Source organism: Chaetodon trifascialis, chromosome 7, assembly GCF_039877785.1.
Source record: "Chaetodon trifascialis isolate fChaTrf1 chromosome 7, fChaTrf1.hap1, whole genome shotgun sequence".
In the NCBI taxonomy this organism is placed as follows: Eukaryota; Metazoa; Chordata; class Actinopteri; order Chaetodontiformes; family Chaetodontidae; genus Chaetodon; species Chaetodon trifascialis.
The window spans coordinates 24,184,602-24,204,437 of NC_092062.1; the positions used below are offsets into that span (position 1 = coordinate 24,184,602).

Sequence of the window (19,836 nt, forward strand, 5' to 3'; positions counted from 1 at the left end):
TTGTCACGTGTGTTGAAGAGCTTCACTGATAAGAAATATGTACAGATTTTTGGACGTCCATCCAGTGTTGGAGGAAGTACCCAGGTCCTTTACTTCAGTAAAAGTACTAATATCACACTGTAAAAGTACTGTGTTACAAGTAATAGTCCGGAATTGAAAATGTTACTTAAAGTATGCATGTATGATCAGGAAAATTTACTCAAAGTATTATAAACAAAAGTATTCAATGCAGAAAAATGTCATCTGTGACATTATACTTTTATCAATCTATGCATTCATGTAAACACAGTATTTTACTGTTGTAATTGGTTGAGCTGGAGTTCATTTTGAACAATTTTGTACAAGAATGCAACTTCTAATTCTTTTAAATTTTTCATTAATCTGGTTATTATTTTCTCCATTAGTTGATTGTTTGGTTTGTAAAAAGTCTAAAACCAGTGAGAAATGCTGTCACAATTACCTAGAGCCCAGAGAGACACCCTCTCGTTATTTGTTTTTTACAAACAGAGCAAACCTTCAAAATGATTACAAATAATACATTTTCCACAAATCGACTAATTGATTAATTGACTTATCGTGTCTGCTACTTCAATAAACTGTTGAGTAGTTTCATTTATAACAAAACATCATATTTTATAAACTCTTCTTTTGTTTTATGTGTAATTATAATCTTTTTTTTTTGACATGACTAGTAACTAAAGGCATCAAATAAAGGAGTGAATAAAAAAGACAACATTTCCCTCTGAAATGTAGTAGAGTAGAAGCAGAAAGATGCACGAAAAGAAAATGCAGTACAATACAAGTAAGTAGAAGAAAGTGAAGCAATTACCTCATATCTGTACTTATGTGCAGTACCTGAGTAAATGTACTTCCACCACTTTATACATCAACACACTTACAGTAAATGAAAGAGGAAGAAATCATGAATGTCACTTATTGTAAGGTTCTCAGGGCTCCCAGTGGAGTATGGTAGGATGGAGGACAGTAACCTACAGGATTAAAATCAGAAAATGATTTAATACACTAGCATACACTAAATATTTGCCATGTTTACATGTATTTTATGTCAGGACTCATTCACTGAACATCAGAGCTTAATTGAACTTATGGACGTCTGCAACCTTTGTGCAGTGTGCTGTTGAACTCCAACAGACTGACCGACAGGGACCTAGTATGAGGGTTAATGACACTGCGGACTGTTTGTTTTTTAAGAGCAAGACATATTCTCTGCTTGCAAAACCATTCACAAATACATTTCTAGTGCACACTGTCTTCACTACTTCATGCAGATGAGAAACAGTATTTGTAAGTGCTAAAAATAATATACTTGAGAAAATCACTTGAAAATTGCTTTATTCACTACACACATGAACAAAGTGACACATATGTTTCACCCAAAGCAGTTTTTGCTATGAATGACTTTAGTCAACACTAAATAGGAGATAATTAAACAATGAACTGTTGCCACAAGACCACACGTGAAAATCATCTAATATGGATAAATGATAAAATATAATGTGACAACAGCACAAACAGGGGAGTCAGCAAACTAACTCAGTCAGTTAGAAAGCAATGTGATATTAGCCATATGCTGCAAATTAACTTGCTTCCAGCTAATATTAGCTAACATTAGCTACCATAAGTAGCAGGTCACTTATGGCAACATCCAGTTGCTGATGGTAGGTATTGTAAGTTAACATCATCAAACATTAGCTACCATTGCCAATTTTAGCTGATGTTTGCTAACATTCAGTTTCTTAGGCAGCTATTGTTAGCTAACATCACTTTACATTAGCTACAGTAGCTAATGTCAGCCTGCGTTAGCCAACATCCAGTTGCTTATGGGAGCTAATGTTCGATGACACCTGCTAACTTTAGCTAGGCTACCTAAACCACTGGACATATCAGACCAAATAAGTCTGTAACAGCTAATCCATGAGTGTGTTGAATTTGACAGTGATTTTACTGAGTCTGAATTTAGCTTTTCATTTCTTAGATGGACATTATGTTATTTCTTTTTTTTAAAAGTTTTCTTCAGTAAAGAAACATCTTTTTATCAAACGCCCATGAAGACAGCTAAGCAACTTTGCAATTCTGCAGCTCGATCACAGGAGCAGCCTGAGTATGACATTTTTAATGCCGTACAATGTCTAGTATTTAAATTGGATAGACAATTTGAAGACTATGGGAGATCACATTTTTGATTAAGTCTCAGCGGACATTCTAAATAAAATCCCCTCATCCCCAGTAAAGTTTGCTAATGCACCATCCCTCACACCATCTACTGTAAATATCCATCTGCCTATCTATCCTTGGTAAAGCTCTCAATCTGAAACATAAAATCCCTGCAGAAAATTAATTCCTGACTCATTTTGCATTTTTAACCCATCTCCACAGCATTTGCTGGGGGCTTCTCCCCACGCTTGTAAACGCTCACGGTCACATCGACTGTTTCAGAGCCATATTTGTTGCGCACAAAGATACTGTATTTTCCAGAATCTTCCATGTTGACATTGTTGACGGTGATGGTGCTGCACTTGGGTTCCTTAGTGATGGTAAATTGGTTCTGGCTAACAATCTCCTTATCGTTCCTAAGCCAGAAGATCTCTGGGGCTGGCTCTCCGTCGATGAAGCATGTCAGACACAAAGACTGAAGGGAGGATGAGTCAAGAAAATATGAAATGATAGGCCACAGAAGGATTAAATCTGTAAAGATTGAACTGATACAATTGAACTGTTATAGCCACAGAATGATTCTTGCACACCTGCCTCACACAAAAGGATGACAATAACATCACAAAACAATAGTATTGTGCATGAATGTGTCTCTAAGTAGTAGTGTCTGCTTTTCCTGACAATGTCATACCTTGCCCTCCCTGATGGCCACCACATCAGGAAGACCCTTTGTCACTTTGGCTCGATCTGAAACGAAACAAGCAACAATAACTTCCTGCTGACATTCCACTGTAGAATCTCTGAATATTTCTTGTGGACAGAAATAACACATAACCCGTGACTCACTTTTCTCAGCAATGGCCACCTGCCTGAGGTATGAAAACAGAGGGTCAAATCAATATGACAGTGCACAGTGTCAGGCAACAATAATCTATGCTGCGGTGTTTTTAGTGCGTAGTTTTCAGCTATTAGTCTGTCACCTCTCACTGCTTGGTGTTTACTGTTAGTGTCACAACAAGCCATGGCAAATACATCATCTACCACATGTAGTGCAGCACTTACTTCAACCTCTGGTGCTCCAGCAAGGCATCAGCAAAGGCTGTTGGAAATAATGATAATAATCAAGACTGACTATATTAAAATCTGAGCACATCTGCTCTGAAATCGAAAAATGAGCGTGTCATTCGTCATCTCCACTCACCTTGTCCAGACAGGTCAAGATAGCGTTTGTGTGTCTCTTTGCCGTCAAACATCTCCAAGGTGTATTTGCCTTTATCGTTCTCTGTTGGGTTAAAGACTTCGATCCAGACTTTCTGCATACTGCTGCCAGGCTTTGTCCTGGCTTCCTGATCAATCCTCTTCTCCCTGCACAGAAGGGAGCATAGATGCATTTTGTTGCTACTGGCACATTTGCTTTAAACAGAGATCCTTACCAAAAAGTTGCATGTTGAGAACATACTCAGTTCAATGCAGAGAATAAATACCAAGCATGTGTAAACATTGTGGTTGGCAAATACAGTTTAAGTCCAGACTGGAATCATATAAAGCCTTCCAGGACTAAGAGGATTTGTCAGTCTGCATCACACTAGTTAGATTTTATTCAGTTCATTGTTCATTATTTTGTCAAGACTATCCTTAAATCCCCCAGCAGGTGGTGCTAGTAGCCTTCCATAAGAAACTGGTTGCACCCAAAACTGCAGTAATTTTGTTTTAATATACATACAGTTGTTCCTTTGAATAACTGCCAATTTATTAAATCTAATAAAATTGAAATTCAGATTACGTTGTTCCACCTTAACATTGTGTTTTTCCCATTTTCCCATTAAGTAGATTTATTCTAATTTATTCTTATTATTATTTATTATTTTATCTCATTCCACAGTGTATGACATTATCTTATATATTCTGTATCAGTTTGTTCCAAACCTTTATTGAAGCAATTTGGCGTTTAAACAGAGTGAAATATTCAAACCACAGATATCATGTTTTTATTTATTTGATATGTCTTTTTCATCATTTAATGCATGTTTATCCAAAATTCAGAGTGATTAATTTGCTGACTTTGGAGACTTTAGGCCTCGTAAAGAATTTTAAATAAAATTCTGTTGAACAAAGTTTGACTGCACAGATTTAAGAGCAGTGTTCTACTGAACTGATTATAAGTGGGATGGAGCAGGTGTTTGGTGTCCAGATGTGCCCCCAGCTGCCACATAAAAACACTCTCATTCAGACGTCAAGATCCAGTTCTACTGTCACATTTAGATTTAGACTTAGTCGTTGAACTTTAATAAGTATTTTAAAGGTTGAACTCTTGACCAGAATCTGACACGATGAAGAGAAATGCCACAGTAAATTATTAAAGCTCTCACTACCATTGGGTTTCCTGTGTGTGTGCATGTGCAGCTGTCAGGTCCGTATGCCTGGCTTCTTTTTTCGGTGTATGATGTGTCACATGTTGGTGACCCACAGTAGCTTACCAGCCAAAGAGACAGCTGCCATGCTGGTAACAGTCATAGCTGTGCATCTTCCTTTAGCTTGGCATTTACAGTGTTACACCTCTGTGGTTTGCAGTACACAACGTGAACACACTGTCACATGATACTGAAGCTATAATAGATTTAAAGCAACTTTTCATTTGCTTTCCTGTGCACGTGTTTCTGCACATCTGCTGGATTTTCCACATTTTTATTCATGACTTATTTAAATTTGGTCTTTTATAGAATCTAATTAAGTTTGGAATACTTCCTCCTTGGCAGCTTGGTCAGAGAGGTGCTCTGTATGAGGACTCACTTGAAGTGCCAGCTGGTCTTCAGGTGGTTTATATAGTATTTGAGTGAGCAGTAGAGCTTGAAACCTTCAGCGGTGCTCTGAATCTTCAGTGGGCTGGCTGACATTGCTGCAGAGATGCCGAGAGAGAAAAGGCTGAGTTCTTGATTATTTGCATACATTTCAGTTTCCTTGGCAATTTTAAAACACTGTATTTTTTATCTGTGGAGCACAACACATTAATAATCTGAAACAACACAGACTGCTATTAATTAACATGGCTTTCAGTTGTGTTATCCTCATCCCAACACAGCACATCTGTTGTAAAAAAAACCAACTCATTTCACAAAGGTTGTTCTGTAAAGAAGAGCCTCCAACTGTGAATAACTCACCACACTGTTTACTCAGCTGCTGGAGAAGCTTGTCATACTCTGTGAATAAAAAGAACAATTAAGCCTTCAGACAGTGTTTATATTGCTTTTGGAGCTCAGTAAATACTAAATGCAAGATTAGAGGTAGGTAGTTGAATGCTGAGGACACATAATGAGATAAGAAGAAAGAAAAGATATTTATCGCCTACTCAAATGTACACAGGAACAAATGGAGGTTATTGTTATACTTGCTCACCGTCATCCAATAACTCCAAGGTGCTGACGTCCTCTCCTCTCCCATCTGACACCACAGCTCTGTATAAACCGGCCTCTTTCTTGGTGACCTGGTGGAAAAACATCCATGACATATTGATAACTCTGGAGTACAACCCAACAGTGTAATTCAGCTTTTATTTCCATGTTAACCTTAAAATTCACCCCGAGATGAACAAAGACTTGTGTAGAAATCCTATAAACATCAACTGTCTCATAGTCTGTTTGCCTTGTTTTCTCTAACAACGCAAATGCTAATTCATGTTTGTCTGAACTCCCAACTCCCCTCAGCACATCTAGAAACCTGAAACTAGAGCAGAATACCTGTGGGATGGTGAGTGTGCTGACCCCCGACGACTGGTCATACACAACTTGGGTCACCGCCATGCCCTCTTTAAACCACTTGAGGGATGTGTCCTTGTTAGTATTTGTCACCTGTGCATAGAGAAATGTACCATACCTGAAACAAAAGTGTGAACGCTGTCCTCTAAAACTGAGTGGTTTAATATGAATTGGGCGATTTTTTGTAATAAATGGAACCATGTGTGCGGATGTTATTGTATGTTATAGAGATAATTTAAAGGAAAAGTTAGACGTTTTGCTTACTTAGATGATAAGATTGATATGACTCTCATGTCTGTCCAATCAATGTGAGGCTGGGGCAAGAAGTCAGTTAGCTTAGCTTAGCATAAAGATGAGAAACAGGGGCAAAAGTCTACCTAATTAACACGTTAAACCTTGTGTGTTTAGTGCAAAAAAAAAAAAAAAATGGCACAAAGACTTCAGAAAGTCGCCAAAAATGTCAAACTATTCCTTTAAAAAGTATTAATAAACATAGCACACATTGTCTTGGCTCTGAATGATTTGAGCCTAGCTACACATTAGCAAAAATACATTCGGAAAATAAATTATTTCATAAGTAACAATGAAAGATGAAACATTTGTGGGTCCTTAATATGATGCTATGTTTGCTCTGTTGTTGCCATGAGAAAACGTATTCTGTAAAATGTAAAAATGTACCTTGCACTTTATAATTAGTTCACAATCCTCATTTACACTCCATGACAAGAAGTCCTGGAAATAGGGTCCTTGGAAAACAGAACATATGATTATCCATCAGAGAAACAGCGACCATCAGATGATAATTCATTCAGGGCAGCTAATGAAACACTAATGCCTCATAATACGTCAATTTACGCTAATTGTAGCAAGTTATGGCTGTGTGATAAGCCAGTGTACTGACAGTGACATGTGTCTCATTTGGACTAATATCTCCTGTGCATCATATTGTTTTTCATGTAACAGACAAAATGTGTTACATGGGCTTTGAGTCTCTCATGGACTTTGAATGGTGAACATGGTGTGAGGTAGTCTATTTGCACAAGCAGGCGCTGGGACATTGGCTTCCACACACAAAACAGTTGTATAGTTTGTCCTCATCACACCTGAGAGCTCAGGGAATGAAAACATGGACTTGAGTAGCACAAACTTTCTTTCTTTCTTTCTTTCTTTCTTTCTTTCTTTCTTTCTTTCTTTCTTTCTTTCTTTCTTTCTTCATGTGACTGTTAAGTCTCAAGAGGTCTGGAAAAGGCGAAGCAGCTGTGTCACAAAAATCATCAAAAAGCTACTGCAACTATTGGATGCAATCTCCACCTTGGAATGAGATGAAAGAGAGTCATGTTTGTATCTTTCTAAGCATCACTTGCTCATGTTACAATACACTGATACCACACAGACTCACAGATTATTTACTGTAATGGGACCTGATCTGAGTGCCGTCGAGCCACGCTAGCCCAGCAGAAACAGCTCACATTGCATTTACAACAGAGTTTGTTACAGATGTTTGGAGGCTTCTCACCAGACTTCCTTTTGTGGTCACGTCGGTTTGCTTCAGCCAGGGCCAGCGCCTGACGGAACTCTGACAGAAACACAACAAAATCAAACTGAGCGCAAGACAAAGTAGAATCTCGTAGGTCATGTGCAGAGAGGAGGTGATAAAGGTTGTTATTTCCAAAAAAATCTCAACTGCATTTTAAACTGCAGAACAAGGGGTGCATGTGTGGGTGAGGACAGTGGATGGATCCAAATATGGATCGTAAAAATACACAAAAATAAAAACAGATCAGAGCAGCACAGGTCACTGATGTGCTGCACAACAACAGAATGCAAAAATGTTGCACTTATACAGCAAGGCAGGACACCATGAACTGAGACGAAACAAAAAAAGCCACCGTGGCACAAATTAGACCGTATAATTGTTGAGGATGAACGAGGCAATTAAGAAGATCAGATATTTGCCATCCAGAAATAATTGCTCCATGAATGCAGACATTAACTTCCTGAAAAACTGTTATTTGCAGGGAAACGCCATCGTTAATGCGACCTCATCAAGTGGAACACTGTCACACAGTTTTTAACTCTTTCAACTCTCACTCACAAAAAGAAATGATCACGTTCTCCACAGCTCGGGGGTCCCGGTGGTCGAGTGAGTCAGATGTACGTTTTATAACTGCAGTATCATTAGCTTGATTCCGTCCGAAATGAGTCAAACATCCTGAGTTAAGCTAACAGTTTGACTCATTTTGACTCAAAAGGAGCCAGAACGGGAGCAGGTCAAAAAACGACTTTTAGATGGATTTTATGTCCCTGCACACACAAAAAGTTGAACACTAACCACCACAGTTTGCAGTAATCAAGGCCCTCTTATGATAAACAGCTCAGAAAACTGGGAGGGTAAAAGTACAAGCTGCAAATAAGCTTTTTAAAAACCCATGGTTGTACTACAGAGTGTTTGCATTGCAAATTTTATTTCTAAAAAACAAATTTCAGCAGAATATTGGATTTTTTTATTCATGGATTTAACATTCAAAACAAACACTGACCTTTCCACATTTAGCTGGATGAGAAACGAAAATAATGAGGCCTAGAAATGTCCCTCCCGGGGCCATAGCGGGGACTTTAAAAGCACCGAGGTCATGAGGAAACAATGTGGAGGAGACACCAAAAAAATTATTGGTGTGATTTCTCATATTTTATTCAATGATTTTCTCAGTAAACTGCGATTCCCAACATGAATACCTAAATGTTTAAAAAGTCTGACCCGCTCAGCCAGGAATAAAAACATGGTGGGGGAAATTCTGACTATTATTGATCATCCCAAATCAATCACATTTAAATAGTTTGACTCTAAAAGTTAGTTCTTAATTGCAGGGTGGCTGCTAAAGTTGTTAAAATTCCCAGAAAAGAATACTGAGGACACAACCTCGGTGTCCTCAGGAGTAGCTGCAGGCCCCAGTCTCAAGCTAACACCTTGTTTCAAAGGAGCAAAGGTAACATTTCATCACTCTGTCGGTCTAAATTGAGCTAATGTGATTTATATGATGCCTGCCATGTTCTACTGTTCCTCTACATTTGTGCTTGTCCTCCATTAGGATCTGTAGCAAAAACCAACATGATAACTTAGTGGCCAGTGAGTGAGCGCCTTACTTTGATCCACGAAGACCAAAGTCAATTGGTTTTTGGCGCGGCCGTCCCGCAGCTGAGCCGTGTACGAGCCCTCGTCCTCCTGCGAGAGCTGATCAAACAGTATCTCCACCAGACCTTTGGCCTTGTCGAAGTTGATCCTACGGTGCTGCAGAAGAGCAAACAAGCATTGCCACACGTACAGTACACATCAGCTTGTGTGCTGCCAGACGACGGCAGGTGGCAAGTAGACGCGCTCCTTGCGATCTGCAGTGCAGATGGTTGGTCGCACGGAGCGAGCGTGAATCAGTGCATGAAAAGTGTCTGAAATGACATATGCACACAGCGGATGATATATTCATTTTCACATGCACACACACACATAGAGAAACACAAACAGAGACGCACAGGAAGCAGCCTTTGAGCTCATTTTCACGGCTTTTATGTTCATCAAGATAAGTGTATGCCTTGCATGTTGATAGGCCTCAGTGGTGGATGTGATTTGTGATGTATGGCAAGCCTAAGGGCCCTAATCAGCCAAATAGCTTTTGAATTCGCAAACCTCAGCTGTGATCATTTAGCAATAACGTGTAATCAGTACTGTTCAGATGGAGCCCTGATATTGGGAAATAATGGCATAAATGAAAATGAAATACAAGTGATGAATGGAGGCTGCTGAATATAAAATAGTCGCCCGCCTCGCACAAATACGGGCAAACAGACACACAAAATGCATCTGACAGAGTTGTGAAAGCACAATAAATACACTGCGTTGTATTTGTTTTTCCCTCTGTGGACACATCAGTGCATGGTTCAATAACCTTGATGGCAGGGCTGATTATTTTTAGCTTGGTGTCATAACATATACCAGCGCTGAGGAGGATTGTTCACATTCAGTTTGTGCTCCTCGATGATAACGCTGTTGCTTTATTTTAGGGGGTGAAATTACTGTCGCTCTGTTCCATGTTCCTTCTTGTTGTAGCATTACATTATTTTGTCAGTAATAGGATAAGAACGTTTATGAAATTGCTTTTTTTTGTTTTTGTTGCAAATAGCTCCAGCTTTCACGGAGCTGCTTTATGAACGTGAATGAATTTGGAGGTCACTGTTGAGAATATGTGAAGCACATATCAACTGCAAGTATACAGAATTTCAGCGTGGCTAAAAGAGTGAGATATAGGTTACATATCATGCCATGTACTCGACTGAGCAGTAGGTAATAGTGCTGATCGACTGCCCTGAATCATGTTTTGCTCTCTCTCTTTGGCATCAAACCAAAGCCAACACATGAACCAGATGTGGGCTCCTTCTCCACCTTCGGCTCCGTTCATCCTCCTGTCTCCCAGACTTAGAGAAATTAGCTCAGCTCCCAGACCTTTCTGCTGCCTTGCACACCTGCTCTTCATCGTTGCTGGCAGCCTCGTTTTCCTGCCTTCCAGGATGTTTTTTTAAAAACTCCAGCGGCTGTTTTTGATTCAGAGTGACTTGTCATAAACAAGCAGCTACACACTAAAGCTACACAACCACGATCCCTTTTTGACATATACTCAACTGAAAACATTTGACGTTTCACCTCATCATATTCATTGATTTTTGCACATATATTCTTATTCTGAACACGTTTCAAATAAGTTGGGACAGGAGCAACTAAAGACTGGGAAAGATGTGGATCATTCCACTGGTAAACAGGCTCATTGGTAACAGGTGAGAGTATCATGATTGGGTCTGAAAGGGGCATCCTGGAAAGGCTCAGTCGTTCACAAGCGAGGATGGAGCGAGGTTCACCGCCTTGTGAACACATGATTGGATAAAGGATATTCCTACATAGGTTCAGGAACACTTTGTAAAACTGTTGTCACTAAACACAGCTCGCCTGAAAATGACTGCATTTTGTCCCACCTTTGTTGGAATCAGGGGTGAATTAGTTGTGTCGAGCTGCATGACATCTGTAAGTTCCCCACTTATTGAGCATGAAAGATGTAGAGATACATTCATTTGATGTTAGAGATTTCAAAAAGAGAAAGTTATTGATTTTTTTGAGGTTATACAGAAACTCTTGACAGGCAAACAAGCATGACTTGACTGAAGCAGTAGTATAACATGCAGTCCCTCACAGACTCTGCAGTGGTTTCCAGCCTGGGGGACCTGCAGGGTGACATGTGTCCTACTGTCAGAGCTGCAGCAGCATCACAGCATAACCTGCACTGCGGTTCTTACCGGAGTGCTGGAGATTTCTCGGTCATTGAAGATGAGACGGAGTTCAGCGGAGTTGCTCAGACTCTCTGTCTGAAGCCAAAGACGTACATCACCTTTCTCAGAAACCTCCACCTGCCAGCCTGACTTCAGAGCTATCACTGACGAAAAGCAAACAGAGCAGTTCAGGACAGGATAGATGCTGTAATGTGTCTTTCCACCATATGTCTGAATGTACTGTCATTTCAAATCAGTGCTACAATACCAGTAATTCCTGTATGTTCATCAAGTTTGCTGATGAGAGTTACTCTGATACAGCTGATGAGTCGCATTTCTCTTAAATATCATCTGAGCACTTTTCTCCATGGTACAGTACAAAGTCTTTGGTACATACGTGGATTTCTGACTTGCCAGCTGAGTTCTTTGAGGCGTTCAAGGTCTGGAAAGGAGTGAAACAGTTGCTGAAGGTTAATTAAACTTTGATCAGGACTCACATTTTGTAATGCGTACATATTGTCAAAGTGCCAGTGAGTAGAACGATGGCCCACGTGGCCCTGCTCTGAAGCTGAGGGTCGATTGAGAACATATGCTTAGTTGAATGAGTCACCTTGCAGAAGTGCTCACTAGGGGCATAATCATTTGCTTGAGGGAAAAGCTTGATAACCCTTAAAATGAAAAGTCCTGCTGCCGTCAGCTTTTTCAATAACAGTGCTCCTCTCATTGTGCCTGAGGCTCAGCTGCGAATTGGACAAGACAGTTTCCTAACCCGCTACTCTATTTCAGTTTACCTTCGGCAGTGAAGTCGTAGCTGGACGACAGGTTCGGGTTGTCGCTCATCTCCACTGTGTAGAGACCCAGATCCTCCTCAGAGGGGTCCGTGAAGGTGAGGACTGACCTGACGGACAAATTGAAAAACAAACAGATGCATCTTGATAGCATCTTCAGCCTCTTGTTTATGTACCCACCCTGCAGAGCAGGGTAGGTGCTGTTCTGTGCTGTCAGCCATCAGACTTCACAGTGCTTTCTGTCTCAGTGGTCTTGTCCCAATGCACTTAAATTATTGTTTTACATGCTGCCAGTGAGCAGAACTATGCATGGCTTCCCTGCAACAAAGAGGCTGGCATTCATTAGGAAAACCCAGAAATAGTCCACCACTGCTAATGTTAACGTAATCTTTGTATTCACATGTGATTATTAAAAAGTTGAAGGGTGAACTGCTGAACAAACAAGATGGTGCTTTAAGTGTGAAAAGCGCAGAGATGCTGAGGGATGACCTGGCTGAGAGTGAGTCTCCACAGAGCCTGACATCTGGCCATTTTTCTCTCTTATTCATGCAGTCTGCCACAGATTTCCTGGAATTCAAACAAGTAAAGACGCACGGTCCACGTTTCGCTAGGACAACCGTACCGATTCTTCTTGGTTTCTTCCCGCGCTCTCCCGGCGTCGATGGGATCCGTGTAATTTTTGCTCCAGAGGAACTTGCTCTCATCGTTCATCTCGTCAGCCGTGTAACCCAGAAATATGAAACCGTCATCATCCACTCCAATCTCAATATTTTTGGTGCCTGGGGATGAAAAAGTTGGTTAGTACGGCTCATACTTTTCAGTTTAGTCTGCAGAGTGCTGCAGACACCATCAGCAGATTTATAGCATCTCAAAGGAGATGAGGAAAAATGGTAGCACAATGAAATTGTGCATATACTGTATATTTTAATGCATTTTCTCTTTTGTTCATACTTTCTTTAAGATAAGATAAAACTTTATTTATCCCACGTCGTAACAGATGAACTTGTTACAGCCAGCCAGCACTTATTTTACACTGAATATGTTCTCATTTTTATTTCTAATTGATGTTTTTATTGATTTTTTAGCAGTTTTGATCACTGCCCACTCCCTGCACTCGCTGAAAAGTCATATTCATATTCACATATTTTAAAATATATTTTCATGAATTATGTCCATTATATTTACTGTATGATTTAAGCATGTCAATCTTCTGATCTAACTTCCAGCAAGAATGTGAACAAGTGTATTCACTCCCTCTAAAGGCATTTGTAGTGTTTTATTTGTATATATAAAGATCATTAAAGGGGTCCCTAATCTCTAAATAATCAGTGAACTGTGTGGATGCTTCTCCCATTATTATATACTGTGCTTTAGCTCCATCACCTCAACAAGCCTGGGAGGCACTTTTTTATTACAGTAATTCTGTGTGGAGCCATGATGGCTGACCTGGTCGGGTCTGAGCCGTGACCGGCTCGCTGGCCAGGGAAGCACAGCCCACTCCAGCCTCATTGACAGCCGACACACGGAGACGATAGGTCTGACCTGCCTGAAGACCTGACACCTGGACGTCATAAGAAACACATCAAATATTTACCGATCATTGTCATGATTTGTAATAATTTAAACATTTGGACACACAAAGGAATGAAACACTGCTTTGGATGTTTTTTTAGAATAATGATTTACTTGCACTTACTGGTATTAAATGCATTATTAAATTGTTTGCCTGTTAAATCAGGGAAAAAAATCTAACTATATATCATAAAAAATGTCAAACACATGAGTGGACTTTATGTCTTTTTATCTTTCTGTTATTGTGAACTGAAGCTTGGAGGGGTTTTTACAGCTTCACTCACCTTGTAATGGGTGTCAGAGATTGGCTTTTCATTCAAAGGAGTCCAGTCGTCTGATTGGTCACCCTTGCTTATTTCCAGCAAATAGCCAGTGACAGGGCTCCTTCCTTCATACAGCGGAGCCGCCCACAGCAGCACCAGGGAGCTGTTACTCACCTCCCTGAACTCCAGGTCATAGGGACAACCTGAGAGGGAGGAGAGAGGGTTCGAGAGGAAAGCTAGATGGACGTCCGGGTGTGTTTGGGTTCAAAAACCCGGCGGCCAAAAAACATTCAGAACATTTCACACCAAAATAAGCTGCAAGAAAACTAAAAAAACAAGGAAAAAGTACTGCTCTGTGTCTGTTCCCTCAAGGATCATACCAAAAACAACCAAACGGGACAACAAGAAGTCATACCAAAAACAAATGAGCGAGAGGAGCGAAGTGAAAATGACTTTCCTTAATCTACCCCCACTGACTTCATGCCAGCATGCAGAAGTTCATTTGCTTAATGATTTTCGGTCACTTTTAAATTATTAACGGCACAGAGGAAAGCCCATTTGCCAAGATTAATGAGCTGCGCTTTAAAAGTGGCATTTGTGTGAGAGCCTCTCTCCATTCTCAATATTAATGTCACAAGACGCTGATATGAGCGGGCCGGAGCTGCCGGGCTGCAGACGGAGCCACCGCATGCTGGAAGGACTCTGTGTCCCTGCTGTGCGTGTTTGTGTGCGTCGACACATGCAGAGGGTGTATGTTTATCATGCAATGCGAGGGCAACAAATCCTTGTAAGCCCTGAGATCTGCATTCTCGGCCATGAAAGTAAATTGGTTAACCTTTGCCGAATACAAGTGAAGCGTCTCATTGGTCGACACTGGAAAAGAGTTTGCTGTCCATCTTTGAACCTTTGGATTCATGAGTCATATGTTTCAGAAAACACAGGATTCATTTCAGACATTTTTGGACTTCAGGCTTGATAACCAAACTTCTTAAATTTCATATTTTCTCTTTCTTAATTGATCCGCAGGCTTGTATACAAGTAATTTATTTTCATCATTATGAAAATGAGTTTGCAAACTATCATTATTGTTCTAGTCTCCTCCGGTGGCTTCGCCTCCTGCCTCCTCGCCTTTACTGTTGCAGGCTGATTTTCTTACAAAAATCTCTCTAAACTTAATTTTTCTTACTGTCCAAACACCTCAGTCCTAATGAGAGAAGCAGGAGTTAGTAGAGAGCCTCCATTTATTACCATGCGCTCAAAGAAAGGAGCTTAATGAGCAGCAGAGACCGGTGAGTTCAGAGCTTTACAGACTTTTTTTTACCCTGGGTTTCACCTTTCAGGCTACATGCAGGCAGCAATTATTTGCTGTGCAGCCTGAAAGGAACACCTGCAGACACTGGGCTGAAAAAGCACCTCCAACTAAGTAAATGCAGTAAAGGACAGAGGTCCTCATTGCAAAGATGCAACTACAACATTATTATTTTTATCAAAGAAACTAAACATGATTTAAAGCATTGTTGCTGTGTTAACAATACAGCCGAGGCTAACATCGAATATGTTTTGAAGATTTGAGTTTTTTGCTAGATTGATGTCAGTGTGGCTGTAAAACGTTTGCGTGACTCCTCAGCGGGAAATCTGTTCTCGTTCGCGGCCTTTCAGAGCAGCTCTGCACACTGTGAGATACTTTGTTCACAGTGGATTCAGCGTCTTGCTCAAAGACACTTCAGCAGCACATGTATTCACCACCCGCTGACGCAATACTAAAAGACAAGTCATACATAACAAACACATCATGAATTGCATTAACTACCTCTAACTTCAGGCTGTTATTTCAGCTATTATTTCAGCTGCTGTATTATGCACTTGACTGCTGACCTCTGCCTCCATTTTGCACTTTAATGGCATGATATGCAAATAGCCTGTTTTTATTCCGGTACTTCACTTTGATCTGCTCTATTTTTCTGTGAGACGACCGTATGCGCTTTTAATGGTGTCATTTCCAATAAAGACAAAACGACGGTGGGCAGTAATGGGAGCTTGGGTTGATGGACGTTCTTTATATCTCACCTCCCTTTTCACACCAGAGTCACTAAACTTTTTGTATATAAATGATTGTGATGGTGGAGGCTCAGATTCTCAATGCTCTGAAATAATTGGATGATTTGGAAATGATTAATTCCCATTAATTTGACCTTCCCTGTGCTGAAAGGCATATGCAGAGGCTGAACACTGTAAGCTGGTGTCACATTCATCTGCTAAAGGGGAACTATTCTGCATCACCTGAAAGCTCTGTTTAACAGCGAGCGTGCTGCTTCAAAACTAGTTTGACAGCCAATCACGGTCCAGTCTGCAACTTGGACTTTTCAGTGGAGAAGAAAACATCTTGTGTCCAGTGGTTAAACTTTTATAATGAAAATATTTGCCCGTTCGTAGATTTTGGATCTTTTAACGAGGCAGAAAAAGATGTCACTTTCTAACCAGGAACTCTTTGTGGACACATAAATTATTAGTGTTTTTATGCATCTTAAAACATGACCTGAGGAGATATTTAAATAATAACCAGCAGTAAACAAGCCAGTGTGCACAAGTTGTTTTGTTTTTATTCAAGTCGTGCTGCCTTCACATATTCAGGTGTGCACAGATATCTTTCAGTAGCTTCTGAGGTAGAATTAGTAAAGAAAATACACTTTTCCGAATGAAATTATTCGAAAGTGACCTTTTTTCCCTCACCTGGCTCTGGCATTGTCCACTTCTCACACAGGAAAGCTTCACTGGCCTCAGAAGGCTTCCCGACGCCGGCCATGTTGGCTGCAAACACACGGAATTGGTAAAAGTGTCCACTAGTCAGGTTGCAAACCTGAGGAAAAATATCAGGCATAGAAATGCTGATTAACTCCAGTGAAATGATGGTAGAGTTTGATAAATCATTTCATTTGAAATCTTAATTTATTCTGTTTTTTCCAGTGTAAGTGAGTGCTTTTTAGCATTGTTTAATGCAGCATAAAAACTGAAGTCCTTTGTGAATTAAAATGACTTCAGATCAGCATTTTGGCTGTTTTTAAGCAAAACACAGATCAGCTGGTACATCGTGCAGGAGCAAAAGTTCCCTGGTTGTGCTCTTGGACCACTTCAGACTCAAGTAGGCGTTTTACAAGATTTTAGGTCTGCTGCTGCTGCATTTTTTACTGAGCCCCATGAGACGCCTTAGCTTTGGGAAGAGAGGGGATTCAGCCCTATTGATCTGTGCATTGATCTTCCTATTCACAGCCACTTAGACTTCAAGGCCCTTATCGTCTCTGTGAACAGTGGTGAACTTCTGCCGCTCCTCTCGGCTCCTTCCCAGCAACTAATTGACACAACCAGAGGGAGCTTTTTTCACAGTAATAGCAATCGCCATCTAAAAACCAATTTCCCAACACCTACCAGCCCCTTCATTATCTATAGATCCTTCTCTAACCACATTTAGGCAGAACGACAACCTTCTTATCAGATCGATGTACAGTCCAGCCCAAAGAATGCAAAGCTTGTCTGCCAAAATGAGTGGAAGAAATTACAGCTTTCATCCACTAGATGGCAAACAGGCTGCATTTGATTAATGGGACTCACATTTTTCTTCTTTGACTGAGCAATCAAACTTTGTTTGGGGTGCAGAGTCTGCTGCTCTGTACAGTGTTTTCCTCAGGGAAGCGTCAGCAGGTTGGGAGACTGAAACCATGATCTGTGTTTCACCATGACAAGCTCACTCATGTTAAAGCAATCCCAGAGCTGCATTTATATTTACTTCTAGTGGTGATGGAAGGTGACGGAGTACATTTACCCTGAATTTAGTTGAGTGTGTCCATTTAATGCTTCTTTATACTTCTTCTCCACCACATTTCAGAGGGAAACACTGGACCTTCACTACATTTATCTAACAGCTGCAGTTACAGTTACAGGTTAAGATCTTACATTAAAAACACATGATAGAAGCTCATGACATAGAATTCATTGTTAAGATTAAGATTAAAACAGCAGTTCCCAACACTTCTGACTATAATCGTCATGTTTCAGATCTCTGAGTTGTTTGCAGTTTCGCAAAGAGACATTTCTCTCCTGAACGTTTTAGATGCTTGAGGCTCAAAGAGGTAAAAATAGCCAATATTTCACAGAACAGGAAAGATTGGAAAAAAGTTCAAAAAGTGAATATACATCTGTGGAGCAGAACTTTGTTCTTTTTCTAAAGATCTCCCAGAATCTCAGCTCCATAAGCATAACACAATCGCCACATTTTGCTAATAATACTTCTGCAAATGGGATTTCAAATAAAGAACTTTTACTTGTGATTTCACAGTGTTGTATTGGTACTTTAACCTAAGAAAATAACCTGTGCATGGTTTGCAGCAGAATTTCAGTGCAAGGAGATTAAAACATAAGATGTTGGCATCTGCTTTGGTTGCAGTGAAGCAGGATCAGCGACGTGTGCTCCTGACAGGTAAAGCTGTGGAAGCTTTCGAGCCGAAGTCATTTACATTTTCTGCACAAATCCAATCTGGAAAATAAAAAGGACCCTGTACATAAAATCTCAGCACAATCAATATTCCAATTACTCTAATTTGCATCCAGGAGGCCAGCGACCTGATTGAAATAACAGCATAAAACAGCTCATGTGGGAAGTGCAGGCTGCACGTTTTGAGGCTGTGGGGTTGTTGAAATTACTCATTTACCCCAAAAGTGGAGAAATGTTCATTAGACTTTTCCCTCTAACAAAAGGGTCTCCAATCCTCAAGACTCTTCACAACACGTAGGGCTCATCTTGATATAGTGTCACAGTCATTTTTTCTAATTAGCTTTGTCTTTTTTTTTTTTTCTTTTTTTTTTCCTGGAGCGAAAAACAACCACTCACACACAACATGTTTGCACAATGTCTAATTACGGAGCACCTGTAATCTCCCGGAGACAGGTTAAAGATTTAACTTTCCTCCAGGTCTCCATGGACACTGCTTGTTGCCTAGTGACACAGTCAATGCGGATGAGAGAGCTTTAGCCAATATTGCCATTACTTTGAGAAAACTGCTAAACGGAGAGATAATTTCTATTGGTATAATTATATTAAAAATAAGCCTTTAATAGCAGTACTGACAGAACTCTCTTTCTTGTGCTTACTGTGGATTTTTTTATTGATTCTTTTCTTCTTGCTGTCATCTAAACTTGAAAAAATTCTTTGTTTTCATACTGAGTCAATGAACAGAAATGACACTCATGTGCATTATGCTTTTTCTGCATTGCTTCATGCACATGATGTGAGAGGAAAATAGTCTGTACTTAGAAACAAGAGCATGAGTCTACAGCTATGCTTGTGGCTCTGTGAGGCTCTATTGAGGCACAGCGGTGCTTTGAGCTAAATGCTAACATGCACACAATGACAATGCTAACAATGCTTATAATGTTCTCAATCTTAGTTTAGCGTGTTCGCATGCAAAAATTCGCTAATTAGCACCAAAGAAGAGCTGAGGATGGTGGGAATAGCATTATTTTTGCAAGTATCTGGTCAAAATAAATTCAACTTTTGACCTGATGGTGGTGCACTGACCTTAAACTGCCTCTCTTTGGCAGGCTTGACATTGACCTCTCTCCAGGTTTCCATGCCCTTTTCCCTCTGGTCCAGGTAGTATCCACGCACAGGGTCCCCTCCATTATGGGCAGGGGCCCTCCAGCCCAGCACCATCTCTGATCCAGTGCACAGCAGCAGGGCGATGGCAGAGGGAGCAGAGGGAACATCTGGAACAAGCAGAAGGAATAGAAGAGAGGTGATAGAGGAGAGGATCTCAGCAGGTACCCATTCTTGCTAAATAGACCGAGAAATGACAATAACTCCCTGGCCAACTACAACTCCTGCCTAGAGTTGCAAATTCATAAATCAAGGCCTATATCAAGCATTCCTAAATGAGACTGAAAGGAATATTCAGCTCATACTCCGCTGTATAAAAATGTATTCCT

At 40.4% G+C, this 19,836-nt stretch overlaps 2 protein-coding genes across 2 annotated transcripts in view; both read right to left on the reverse strand.

Moving 5' to 3' along the window:
- LOC139333392 (mannosyl-oligosaccharide 1,2-alpha-mannosidase IA) overlaps positions 1–19,836 on the reverse strand; it is a 351,400-nt gene that overhangs the window by 49,289 nt on the left and 282,275 nt on the right. The gene's annotated exons all lie outside the window — the stretch shown is intronic.
- The window catches only part of myom3 (myomesin 3), a 56,213-nt gene continuing 37,712 nt past the window's right edge, over positions 1,336–19,836 (reverse strand). The window contains exons 18-37 of the mRNA XM_070965748.1: positions 19,430–19,617; positions 16,591–16,717; positions 13,882–14,063; positions 13,472–13,586; positions 12,648–12,804; positions 12,029–12,135; positions 11,635–11,679; positions 11,265–11,401; positions 9,072–9,216; positions 7,444–7,503; positions 6,606–6,673; positions 5,910–6,020; positions 5,569–5,656; positions 5,334–5,372; positions 4,966–5,071; positions 3,377–3,540; positions 3,238–3,274; positions 3,022–3,044; positions 2,867–2,922; positions 1,336–2,650 (exon numbers count right to left, since the gene is read on the reverse strand). Coding sequence (XP_070821849.1) covers positions 2,381–2,650; positions 2,867–2,922; positions 3,022–3,044; positions 3,238–3,274; positions 3,377–3,540; positions 4,966–5,071; positions 5,334–5,372; positions 5,569–5,656; positions 5,910–6,020; positions 6,606–6,673; positions 7,444–7,503; positions 9,072–9,216; positions 11,265–11,401; positions 11,635–11,679; positions 12,029–12,135; positions 12,648–12,804; positions 13,472–13,586; positions 13,882–14,063; positions 16,591–16,717; positions 19,430–19,617 — 2,225 coding nt within the window. The 3' untranslated portion in view covers positions 1,336–2,380. The remainder of the gene's footprint in view (positions 2,651–2,866; positions 2,923–3,021; positions 3,045–3,237; positions 3,275–3,376; positions 3,541–4,965; positions 5,072–5,333; positions 5,373–5,568; positions 5,657–5,909; positions 6,021–6,605; positions 6,674–7,443; positions 7,504–9,071; positions 9,217–11,264; positions 11,402–11,634; positions 11,680–12,028; positions 12,136–12,647; positions 12,805–13,471; positions 13,587–13,881; positions 14,064–16,590; positions 16,718–19,429; positions 19,618–19,836) is intronic.